The sequence below is a fragment of the Musca autumnalis genome, unplaced genomic scaffold (genome assembly GCF_047663935.1).
Source record: "Musca autumnalis isolate F117 unplaced genomic scaffold, ASM4766393v1 scaffold_1, whole genome shotgun sequence".
Lineage (NCBI taxonomy): Eukaryota > Metazoa > Arthropoda > Insecta > Diptera > Muscidae > Musca > Musca autumnalis.
Genome location: NW_027411644.1, coordinates 13,720,779 through 13,734,394, shown reverse-complemented (window position 1 = coordinate 13,734,394; position 13,616 = coordinate 13,720,779). Strand labels below are relative to the sequence as shown.

Below are 13,616 nucleotides of genomic sequence, written 5' to 3'. Positions count from 1 at the left end.
ATGTTTTGGCATGTCATTTTCACCAATGCTTTGGCATGTCATTTTCACCAACCTTTTGCAATGACATTAGCATTACGACGAGAGTTTTAACAATTTTGGTTGTGAGTTCGAGTCTGCGACAACATCAAGCCTATTGTAAATAATTAATCTTATATATTTAGAAATTGTGTATAAATAAAAACACAAAATTCATCTATATTGGATCGATGGAATAGGTTCAAACGCTGATGAAAAGATCGGATTTTTCACGACTTTCTTTTTTTGGGTTGAAATGCTGATGAAAAAATCGGATCTTTCACGGCTTCCTTTGCATTGGTTCAAATGCTAATGAATAGATCGGATCTTTCACGACTTCGTTTGAACCAATGCAAACAATGCCATGAAATCACGTCATCGCATGGAACCCCTTCCTTCAAAGTTTGCTGGGATATTATCAAATACTCACGAAAGATGTTTGTTGCTTCTGTTTTACGCACTCCACTCCCAAGGATCAATTAGAATTGTTAATGTTATCCTTTTCTACTTTAAACCGTAAGAGTAACTTCTTCACAAAAAATTTATAGTTAAAAGTATTTAACAGCTTCGAAAAATTAATGGTCTGTTCCAGTACTGCAAGAATGTACTAATTTTTACTATTTTTTCGATAACATAAAGGAAAAAATGTTATCGTAGTAAAAAGTAGTAGCTTCTTGCAGGTTCTGAAACAGAGCATAAATTACATTATACGAGGTAGGTAGTAATTGATTTGTTGCTTTTGTATTGCGCAACACTGTAATTCTAATTTATATATAATAACTAGTGAGTTGCAAAAATATTAATATTATAAATGTAAACGATAGCCTTATTTTATATTTTTTTTATATTTATACCCTCAGCCTTTAGGCTAAAGAGGGTATTTAAACTTTGATACGGCCAAAAATGTGCCTCATCGAAATAATTGTTTTAGACCCCAAGTATGTTTGTACAATATCCGTTTCAGACAATTTTGAGTCGATCTAGCAATGTCCGTCCGTCTGTCTGGCTGGCTGGTGCGCACGATAACTCTCGAACGGATCAATCGATTCGGTTCAAATTTTGGGTATCGAAATATTTTGTCCAGATTTGATTTAAGATCGAAGATGGGCCATATCGGTCCACTCCTTCAGGTACCTCCCCCACAAAAGTTAAAAAATGTTCGGAAAAATTGTCCGCACGATAACTCTTGAAGGGAGTAACCGAATTAGTCCATATTTTGCACATCGTGACATTTCTACCAGACATAGATGAGGTTCCAATATGGACCCTATTGGTTCACTCTTTCGGGTACCTCCCACACAAAATTTTGCTTAAGTGCGGTTTAAGGCCTGCTCTCGAATCGCCTTAATTTTTGTTGCAGCCACTTGTATTCACTACCCCCATTACGACAATATAATTTTTTTCAGGAGCAAGTCCATACTTCCTCAGAAATCAGCACGAAAACTGCAAACAACCCATATAATACCATGTGTCGTAGTTGGAGTGCACGATAACTCTCGAACGGATCAACATATTTGGTTACAATTTTGGGTCTTTCAATATTTTGTTCAAACTTAGTTTAAATTCGAAGATAGACCACATCAATCCACTTTTTCCGATACCTCCCCCACAAAGGTTCAAAAATGTTCGCCAAGATTGTGGGCATGATAACTCTAGGAGGGAATAACCGAATTGAGCCAAACTTTGCTATTGGTAATATTACTTTCAGGCATAGATCGAGTTCTAATATGGACTATATCGGTCCACTCATTTGAGTACCTCCCACACAAAATTTGGAAAAAGTATAGTTTAACAACTCCTCTCTGATCTTATTAATTTGTGAAATTTTTGAAAATTTTCCCAACAGCTAAAAAATCTACAGAAGTATTGTGTTAACTTTTTTTCTTCGGGTACGTGGCTGAGGGTATATCTCTGTCGGCTCAGCTGACTGATGCTTTCTTACTTGTTTTTTATTATTTTGTTATAAATATATTAAAAAAAGTACTTACCTATACATTTTATAACGCCCAACTGGAAGACATTCATTCACAATAACACTCAACAAGAAACACTACACGAAAATAAATCAACACTAAACGAAACGAAGTTCCACACATGACACACGAATTATAGTACGGATATACTAGAGTTTTTTGCCGGGTTAACCCACTTCGAGAGGATTTAGTTGACGTTATGGACTTGACATTTTATATCCAAACCCACAGGGTTAATCCGGTTAAGTGTAACCGGGGTATTAATTTTAATAGAATTTTTGTCCAAATTGTCAACAAGTATGTGGCATGTTCTCTTTAACACACGATACGCCCGATTTTATGCAAACGATTTATAAAACAACCTACGATCACTGTTTACCCGCACATTACTACCGACCGAAAACAACAAAGGCAACATGTTGCACTCATCAACAAATCACATAAACACGAACAACAAAAACTACCGAACTCATAGAAAAAGGGACAACACAAATTGGTGTCTCATTGCATGTTAAGGAAGTACAATTATTTTAAACAAACGATTTAGGTTTCTTTTTTTTTTTTTTTTTTTTTGTTTTGCCTTATTAAGGCGAAGGTCATTTTTAGAGTGATATTTGAATTAATTCTCTTTCGAGTTGAGCTATTTAGACCTAATAGGTACATTGAAAAATTAGGAATCCACCGAAGTCCCACACATTCAACCACTATGCTACGTTTCACGGGTGGTTAGACCGATCATCAGGCATATTGAATGGTGTTTTTTTAGTGGGTGGACGAAGGCTAAGCTTGGAGACTAGCATTTATATCACAAATCATTCGAAATTTGTATATTCGAATTATTTATTTATTTTAATGTTAGTCATTTAATTCCAAACCTTTCCTATAGTCCGACTTGGCTGGTAACCCTATTTTTCAATGCTTTTATTACAAATACTAAGGCAGCTTTTTTTTCCACCTTTATTTTATTTGTTCTTCTGTATCAGAAGATTTTGATCATCAATATTTGTCATCGGAATGACAAGTTGATGGTGGCTTAGAACGCTAAGACGCCTGCAACCGTGTCACTTGGTTGTTGGGGTCCCAGGTTCGAATCCCAGCCTGGCTCATGCTGAAATCATTTTTTTTTTTTTTTTTTGTTTTGCCTCTAAAAATGACCTTCGCCTTAATAAGGCAAAACAAAAAAAAAAAAAAAAAATGATTTCAGCATGAGCCAGGCTGGGATTCGAACCTGGGACCCCAACAACCAAGTGACACGGTTGCAGGCGTCTTAGCGTTCTAAGCCACCATCAACTTGTCATTCCGATGACAAATATTGATGATCAAAATCTTCTGATACAGAAGAACAAATAAAATAAAGGTGGAAAAAAAAGCTGCCTTAGTATTTGTAATAAAAGCATTGAAAAATAGGGTTACCAGCCAAGTCGGACTATAGGAAAGGTTTGGAATTAAATGACTAACATTAAAATAAATAAATAATTCGAATATACAAATTTCGAATGATTTGTGATATAAATGCTAGTCTCCAAGCTTAGCCTTCGTCCACCCACTAAAAAAACACCATTCAATATGCCTGATGATCGGTCTAACCACCCGTGAAACGTAGCATAGTGGTTGAATGTGTGGGACTTCGGTGGATTCCTAATTTTTCAATGTACCTATTAGGTCTAAATAGCTCAACTCGAAAGAGAATTAATTCAAATATCACTCTAAAAATGACCTTCGCCTTAATAAGGCAAAACAAAAAAAAAAAAAATGATTTCAGCATGAGCCAGGCTGGGATTCGAACCTGGGACCCCAACAACCAAGTGACACGGTTGCAGGCGTCTTAGCGTTCTAAGCCACCATCAACTTGTCATTCCGATGACAAATATTGATGATCAAAATCTTCTGATACAGAAGAACAAATAAAATAAAGGTGGAAAAAAAAAAGCTGCCTTAGTATTTGTAATAAAAGCATTGAAAAATAGGGTTACCAGCCAAGTCGGACTATAGGAAAGGTTTGGAATTAAATGACTAACATTAAAATAAATAAATAATTCGAATATACAAATTTCGAATGATTTGTGATATAAATGCTAGTCTCCAAGCTTAGCCTTCGTCCACCCACTAAAAAAACACCATTCAATATGCCTGATGATCGGTCTAACCACCCGTGAAACGTAGCATTTAGGTTTCTATTTGTTGTTTATGCATCATTTTTTATGTTTACGACTAACGAACTCATTTCGCGACCGGCCGTTGTGAAATTTAATGAGAACTGAAGGATGGAGTAAATAGGAATAACAGTGTTGTCAATACTTTATTAACAAACAAATGTTAAAATCGCTGAAACTATGCATTAGAATAGCCAGAGGAAATGGTAAACAATAATTGTCCACTCTATTAAATGTTGTTGCACTCCACAACCGAAAACAAATACAAAGTGTTGCTCTCATCAAAAAATCGCTTCAAATAATTGTTCACTTTAATTATTTGCTGTTGCAAAATATTCTCCACTGCTCACTGTTAAGCTACCTAAAATACAAAAGACAAAATGTATTCATAACAATAACAATGTCGACTACCCAGTCATCTGGATGCTGAGTTATCGACGTCTAAAATATTACGAATTTTGACGTACGAACAAAACTTCCTTATAACAAGTAAAAAAGTATCGGTCGGCTTTGTCGATGGAGATATACATACCCTCAGCCTGTGTAAATTTAATCTTTCATCTACGGAATGTATTTAGGGTCTTTTCAGAATTTTGTGGCACTTTTTGGACGTTTGACCTTGCCGACAAAAATGTGGATTCGGATTAACTTTCAAAAGTGTGGAGTGGATCTTATTTTGGGAGTCGTATCTTTTCAATATAACTTTTGGACCAGTATGTCAGGAAGCATGGGCTTGTCCACGGAAAACATAATATCGCTTTAAACAGGACCACAACGAACAGCATCGGTATACATATCCAAAGGATCTTCGAACCCTAAACTGCACATAGACACAAATGTTGACCTTTTATGGAGAGGTACTCTAAGGAGAGGACCAATATGGGCCATTTTAGTAGTTAAACTAAATTTGGACAAAATATTAGAAGATCCAAAATTTGGACTAAATTGGTTGCCCCGTTCAAAAGATCTCGTGCATACCATTTTAGTGACATTTTTTTAATATTGAGGGGAAGTACCGGAAGTTATGGACCGCATTGCCCATCTTCGAACTGAAACTAAGTTTGGACAAAATATGACGAAGGCCAAATTTTGCACCAAATCGATTGATCAGTTAACTCTCTCGTGCTCTCCAGCCACTACCTATGGGGTTGTATACACCTTTCGGGCCGTTTTCTCAAGAAGTATGGCGAATGCAAGTTGTTTCAACAAAAATCAAAGTGATTCGAGAGCAGGTCTTAAAGTGAACTTATTCGAACCTGACCTATATCTGGCAGATATATTAGGATGTGTAAAGTATGGACCAAATCGGTCACTCCTTTCAAGAGTTATCGTGCGCACAATTTTCCCCAACATTTTTGAACTTTTGTGGGGGAGGTAACTGAAGGAGTGGAACGATATGGCTTATCTTTGAACTTAAACTAAATTTGGACAAAATATTACGAAGGCCAAATTTTGGACCGAATCGGCATAGGGGTTTTCTCAGGAAATATGGGCTTGCCCTAGATGAAACTTGTACCGTCGTATAGGGGACAGTGAATACAAGCTGTTACAACAAAAATCAAAGCGATTCGAGAGGAGGTCCAAAACTGAGTGGACCGATTGAGTCCATATTGGAACTTCATCTATATCTGATAGAAATTTCATGATGTGCAAAGTAGGGACCAAATCGTTTACTCCCTTCAAGAGTTATCGTGCGCACAAATTTTCCAAACATTTGTGAGGGACGTACCGGAAAGAGTGTATCGATATAACCCATCTTCGAACTTAAACTAATTTTGGACAAAATATTACGAAAGCAAAATTTTGGACCGAATCGGTTGCTCCGTTCGAGAGTTATCGTGCGCTCCAGACAAACAGACAGACGGACATGTCTAAATCAACTCCAAATTACATGAAACGGATTTCGTCCAAACATACTTGGGGTCCAAAACCATTATTTCGAGGGTATAAAAATGGGAGTTAAGGCCTAAATTCCTGTGCAACCTTACTACATGAATCTTATGATTACGTTTACATTTACGAATTCAATTGTCACCTACAAAAATCGGTAGAACTAAAATGCTTATTACTTAATTAGGTTTACCTGCCTTATCTGCTTGCGCAAGTACCCAGACTTCGTTACACGGATAATATAAGTATTTTATTTTTTTAATTAATTTCTCGTTTGAGTTGAGATTTTATGGTCGTAGATTTTAGTAAGTGAAAAAGGTAAGCCGAAGATTCGAAACCACACAACCACCAAATTATGTGACCTGTTCGGTCACAGTTTCCTTTACTCAAGATTCCGGAATCCTCCAGAATACCAACTCGTCAAACAAAAAAACTTAATTAGAATATTGCAGATACAGTATTACAATAACTTCAGTATAAGTGTGAGTTTCGAAGCATTGCCAGAGAATCCACTCCACAACCGATATGACTGATGAGCTGCCTAAACAAACAGCCGAATGTTAGTGATCTCCTACCTATCAGAGATCCCCTAATGGCGAGCTGTCAAACGTTCACGTGCTCATTAGTGTTCTTCGGTTTGCAGTAGGGTAACAACTGTATTATAACGAAGCATCGTTGGTACTTGGGCGCCACAAGGAGTATAGACTTAGTTGTCGAGCTCTTGTCATGACAAAGGAGGACTATGCAATGGTTGACCTCAGTAATCCCAAAACATCTACAGCGCATGGATAAAAATATTAACAACAACAAAATATACTCCTTCAATTGACGATTTGGTAATTCAAAATTATAACGACAACACCTTGAATGACTCTGATCTAAATGAAATTCTCACCAATCTGGCAGAACAAAACTAACCCTTCTAGATAAGACTCTGGCTCTGCCATTCAGTTAGGGCAGTTATCACGCCAAAAACATTGATTGGACATTCTCATCTGAAGACGAAATATATGTGACTGTCTTTCAAAAGCCATCCAATGAGTGTAAGTCGTCAGAAGTAAAGATGTGAATGTCTGATCTGCTTAGGGCCACAGGGCGCTGGATGAATCTAGGTCAAGGCCAACTCACAGCGGAGATGTACTTGAAGGAGTGGACCGATATAGTCCATATTCCAACCTGATACATGACTGGATGAAATAATACGATGTGTAAAGTCTGCATCAATCAGAAACTCCCTGCGAGAATCTACTGAAAAAAAATTCAGAACGATCCGAGAGGAGCTCTTAAAATTAACTTTTTCCGAATTTTGTGTGGCAGGTACCCTAAGGAGTGGACCGATATAGTCCATATCCATACTCGATATATATCTGGAAGGAATAATACGATGTGTGAAGTTTGCTCCCTTCGAGAGTTATCGTTCACACCATTTTACAGCAAAATTTTGAACTTTTGTGAGGCAGGTACCGGAAGGAGTGGACCGATATTGCCCACCTTCGAGCTTAAACTAAGTTTGGAACAAATATTACCATACCCAAAAGTTGATTCGAATCGGTTGATCCTTTTGAGAGTTATCGTGCGCACAATTTTTCCCAACAGACAGACGACGGACGGACATGGCTAAATCGACTCCAAATTGTCTAAAACGAATTTCGTGCAAACTTAAAAACGTTATTTCTATGAGGCACATTTTTGGTCTAGCCTAAAGGCTGAGGGTATAAAAATTACCTTCACCTTAATAAGGTAAGAAAATTTATCATTCTTGTCAACATAGAAAAGACTATTTTATTTCGGAAGGTTGTGAGGGCGCGGCTGTTTCAGTGAATGAGAAGATTCTTGTCAGCATAGGTGCACCGCCTTCTGTAGACCTAGCACGCATTTTGACGATTCTCGCGAAACAGAATCCCAATCTCCAAACTGTCACGTGGAGACTCATTTCTTCAAACCCGGAGAAGAGGGGCCTAGTCATTTTTTCAGTTTCTCTCTTTTTCCTGCGGAAAAGACTTTTGTCCTCCCTCCTTTTCTCCCATGCCTTATATGCCGTATTTTTCTTCGGTAGCAGCACTACATTCCGGTCATACCATGGATATCTTGGTGGAGGCCTTTGGTATCCAAGTATGGATTTTGCCGATATTTGCATTTGCATGGACGATCGTAGATCCATAACAGGCACAAGGAATGGCTACCATCTATCACAATGGGATCAATTTCATTTCTTTGTTTTTTTGGTCTGGTGACAGGCAGATACCCTTATGAAAGTAGAAATGTTTAAAACTGGTGTGCTAACTACCATGTTTTTGCCGCTGCGAAGTCTATCAGCATCATTCCGTTGTCAGATATTTCATTGTGGAGACTAAATTTGCAAGATATTGTCCTTGCAAAATTTTAACACTAAAATCGGCTTCTTATTTCTGAGATAAAGCCCGGAACAATGGAAAAAGGGATCGTTTTAGCTCGGTATAAATGATGCCATAAAATCCAAACATATAGGCCTATTCCGTAACTTTTATCGATTGAAAAGTTGTTAAAATGTCTTTTGTTTTTGTAACAACTACAAAACAAACAAATGAAATAGTTGTAAAACAAACAATGAGTAAAGTTGTTAAAAAGTTACAGAATAGGTCTACCGATCTAAAAACACAAAACCCAACTAGGAGTTTTGTAGTCTCAATATGTACTTTCAGAAAATACCCACTAGAATTTCTTTGGATTTTCAGTGTTGCACAGTGTAACCTTCCATTATTACAAATCAAATAAATTTATTCACCTTCATATGTTACCAGCAAAGAACTTGAATCAATATCAATGTCTCTCGCTTATTGAACGCCAAAGTATTGCCCATACAAATTCCTCAATGGAGGCAAAAAAAAAAGGCTAAATAAAAATGAACAGCATTGCAGTATCATAATACATGTATTGTAAGAGGCACTTACAATGCATTGTCCTTTAGACTACTGCATGTCAGATAAAAAGTATAAATTCCACTCAGATTCGTTGTCCTCGTCATGGACAAACAGATGAGTCATGAGCAAAAATATGAATGGATTATCATCATCATCACAGCCAGCATCATGGACAAACAGACAACGAGAGAACTGTGGATTTTGCTTGGTCTCTCAAATCATTACCACAACTACAATATCCCTTCGCAGAATTCAAGAAGTTTCTTTGGTCTGAATGTTCACTCAATACGAAGAAGATTTAGTTATTTGTGAAAAGTCAACGAGAAACCACATATTACGTAACGGCAAATAATAGTAGAAAATAGTACAGAACTCCATCCACTATGACTCTGCACTTGCAGGTGGAAAAACTTCGTGGTTTGGATAATTATAAAGCCTGGTCCATGACTGTGCGCTCATATTTGGAAACTGAAGATCTCTGGTCTGTCGTCGAACATGGACCAGATGGTAGTGATGAGGTGTGTTTTTAGCTGAACTTTATTTGTTGTTATAATAAATTTGTTATTTTTTCAGGATGTTCACAAAGATAGAAGAGCCAAATTTATTATTCTCTGCTTGACTGATACAAAAATTTGCCAATTTATGGCAATTATTCGAACATCCAAAGATTTGTGGGGATATTTGAAGAAACAACATGCGATGCTATGATAAAAATTAAGGAACAACTAAGAAAATGTGATTAAAAATAGAAAAAAATTTTGAAAAATAAGAAATAAAAATGGGGTTTTTTGAAGTGGTTATTTGGGCGAAATATTAGGGAAATATTGTAAAATAAAATAAAAAATAATTAAAAATATTAGGTTTCAGTGTTTAATTTATAAATGCACTTAAAACCAGAAATAAAATAACCTAGAAATAAAACGCTTGCATTTAAATTAAAAATGGTTTTTTTTGAGAGATTCCATCATGAGGAAGGATATACTACTCGTAATTGGGGCAAAGCGACAAATTACTTCCTAGTTTTAAGTGCAATTATAAATAAAACACTGAAACTTAATTTGCTTTATTATTATTATTTTATTTTTAACTTTTTAGTAAATACATTTTTGACCACTGAGAAGTCCTCCATTGGTCCACTGAAGACATGACGAGGCGCTCTGTTGCAGTTCTCGGGCGGCATTCTGACGGGTTTGAAAAATTTTCCACCGCGTTGCACAATAAGCTGGTGCCGCATAGCTTACCACAGACCGATTTATCGTGTTATATGTGGTCAACACGGCTTCTTCATGCTTCTTTATCTGCACCCCAAGTGCTGCTGGCTAGGAACTTGAGGACCCTTTACCTATGACCCTTAGAATATTGCAGTAGTTTGTGGTCGGAATTCTGCTACTATCAGTCATGACATTCAACATTGTTCTCACCTATGCCGTCCATGTGGTGAACAGGGTGGCCGTAGATTTAATGACGGATATTTGCATATTTCTAGAGTGGAAACAGGTGGTAAGATCAATCAAATAGGAGTTCAGTTTTTCACAAATGTCATCAGGGAACGTACCTGACGCCAATGCCTCTCCAGATGGCGTGGAGTGGAGTACAGGAGAGGTGAACTCCTCACCTTGGTGAACTCCCTGTTTCACTCTACGGTGTTTGGACTTCTTGTTCCTGAATTCCACGTACGACTGGCGTCTAAACATATAATTGATTATACACCGCTTCAAACTTTGCCGGAGGGTAGTCTGATTGATGTCCTCAAAGAGCGTGACGTGCTTGACAGTATTAAAAGCTTTTGATAAGTCGAGCGCCACCATCATTGTTCTATCACACGACTCGCTCTGGTTGAATTCTCGACTAGTATGTTTTGAGATTGCGTGCAGCGCTATTGTCGTGATGTACTGCAACTGGGTAGCTATTTTTGATGCTGGGGAGGCCTAAAGTCTCAATGGTCTTTGCTACGGGCGACAAAAGCGAAATCGGTCTATACGATTCACTTTTTCTGGCATGCTTGCCTGGATTCAGTAGCAGGACCACCCTGCCCATATTCCAGACTTCGGGAACGATATGAGTGGCTAGCGATAGATTGAAATCTTTGGCGAGATAATTCACTCCCGGCTCATCCATGGAAATTCCATCATGGCTCAACGCTTTGCATGATTTGGCGTTTCTGATGACATTCGCAACATCATCCATTGTAAATTGTGGTGGTTCATCCTCGGCAGGAAGAGATCTAATGCGGCGTAGTACTCTTCTCTTCGCCATGTCACGTGCGCACCTCTTCGGATCAGCGTAGCATTGCCAAACGTAACTGGGGTCCTAACATTTCCAAACGTGACTGAGGTTCACTTTAGATATTCAGCCAACAGGTATATTACGAGCGACTGCAGCAGTGATGATGTCTCGGAACGTCCTTTCTGTGGGAGTAAACAGATTTATCTAAGTCTGGTAAAAATATTACCATGTGCAAAATATGGACGGAGAGTTATCGTGTGCATAATTTTTGCGAAAAAATTTGAACTTTTGTGGGGGATGTACCCGATGGAGTTTGCCGATATGGCCCATCTTCGATCTTAAACTAAGTTTGGACAACATATTACCAAATTTTGGACCAATCGGTTAATCCGTTCGAGAGTTATCGTGCGCTCCAGCCAGACAGACAGACGGACGGACGGACATTGCTAAATTGACTCCAAATTGTCTGAAATGGATTTCGTCCATACATACTTGGGGTCTAAAACCATTATTTCGAATAAACACATTTTACCCGTATGAAAGCGTACGGTGCTCTTGAAGCAAATTTAAATGGAAGGTGCTTGCACCTGGGAAGTTTTTGCCGATTCTGAAACTACAATGTTCATAGATGAGAAAAATCAAAAAACAAAAAAAAAATCGCCGGAGCGCTTTTTAAATAAATCGCGATTCAAGTTGACATTTTTAGGGGTTGTTAAGGTTTTTGCGATTTGGCTTGGAAACCGCAAGTCCTATCAAAATGGGAATAAAGAAAATGTTGTAGCTATCAAACTTCTCTACAAGAGTGACCTTCATGATATTTGGGTTTTACCATTTTTGAGATATAGAAGTTCAAATTGGGACAATTCAAATTGGGACAAGTCTCCTTATAAAACAATGTTATGACTGCAATTTCCCAACTAAAAGGTATATATCTCAAAAATGGTACATCCCAAGAAAAAATAAATCAGCCAATCTTGTAGAGAATTTTTCTTTAGTCCCATTTTGACATGACTTGCGGTTTTCAAGCAAATCTTGAAGACTTAAGATAAAAACCTAAAATACAGTCATTGCATTGTCCCAATTTGAACTTCTATATCTCAAAAATGGTAAAACCTACGAGAATAACATAAAGGTCACTCTTGTAGAGAATTTTGATAGCTACAACATTTTCTTTATTCCCATTTTGATAGGACTTGCAGTTTCCAAGCAAAATCGCTAAAAACTAAACAACCCCTAAAAATGTCATCTTGAATCGCGATTTTGTCATTCCGTTTGTAATACATCGAACTAATCATTTGCGACCATATAAAGCATATATATTCTTGATCAGCATAAAATTCTAAGACGATCTCACCATGTCCGTCCGTCTGTCCGTCTGTTGTAATCGTTCTAGCGTCCGCAATAATTGAGATAGAGTGCTGAAATTTTGCACCCGAGGGTCTTTTTTCCATAGGCAGGTCAAGTTTGAAGATAGGCTATATCGGTCCACTCTTTGGTATAGCCCCCATATAACGGTACCTCCGAATTTGAGGTATTTTGACGTTCTCCGCCACATTTGCAGACCGAATTAGCTATAATTTGGCACTTAGGGTTCCTAGTGATCAACAAACTTATATCCCAAAGAATATGGGCATAGGTTCATGTTTTTGTATAGTCCCCATATAAAGGTACCTCCCGATTTTCGGTATTTTAAGAATTTTAGCCACAATTTTTAACCGAACTATCTGCAATTTGACATTTGAGGTTCTTAGTGGTCAAGAAACATCTCCACGAAACATCGTCAACATAGGTTCATGTTTTGGTATAGCCCCCATATATCGGTACCTCCCGATTTTCGGTATTTTGAGAATTTTAGCTACAATTTTTAACCGAACTATCTGCAATTTGACATTTGAGGTTCTCAGTGGTCATGAAACATCTCCAGCAAACATCGTCAACATAGGTCCATGTTTTGGTATGGCCCCCTTAAAACCGAACCTCCCGATTTTCGGTATTTTGAGCATTTTAGTTACAATTTTTAACCGAACTAGCTGTAATTTGACATTTGAGGTTCTCAGTGGTCATGAAACATCTCCACGAAACATCGTCAACATAGGTCCATTTTTTGGTATAGCCCCCATATAACGGTATCTCCCGATTTTCGGTATTTTGATATTTTAACCGAACTAGTTGTAATGATCGGTATTTTGAGAATTTTAGATACAATTTTGTCTATTCAAAAGTAATCGTCAATATAGGTCCATGTTTTGGTATATCCGTAAGTTCGACTCACGGCGCATCTGTCCTTCGGTGTTTTTAATATACACACACCAAGGGCTTTCATCTCCAAAAGGAATTATCTCTGCCCCAACATTTGTGTTCACAGTCTAATTTAAGCAATAGTGGGAGGCAGCAGGAGTCTATCCATTGTCGAAAAGTTGTTCCACCCAATATTGTGAAAGGACCCTAATTATTCCATT

At 37.6% G+C, this 13,616-nt stretch overlaps 1 protein-coding gene across 1 annotated transcript; it reads left to right on the top strand.

The window, feature by feature from the left end:
- The first annotated feature begins 9,235 nt into the window (after positions 1–9,235).
- Positions 9,236–9,735, top strand: LOC141390351 (uncharacterized). Its single transcript, XM_073963264.1, has 2 exons — positions 9,236–9,449; positions 9,505–9,735. Exons 1-2 carry the CDS (start codon positions 9,315–9,317, stop codon positions 9,637–9,639), a joined length of 270 nt encoding a protein of 89 aa, XP_073819365.1. The 5' UTR covers positions 9,236–9,314; the 3' UTR covers positions 9,640–9,735.
- The last annotated feature ends 3,881 nt before the right edge of the window (positions 9,736–13,616 follow it).

What these genes read in the sequence shown, in the direction of transcription:
- LOC141390351 (XM_073963264.1), top strand. Translation starts at nt 9,315, where the DNA reads ATGACTCTGCACTTGCAGGTGGAAAAACTTCGTGGTTTGGATAATTAT. An exon ending in GACCAGATGGTAGTGATGAG is followed by an intron (nt 9,450 to 9,504) that starts GTGTGTTTTTAG and finishes TTATTTTTTCAG; the next exon opens with GATGTTCACAAAGATAGAAG.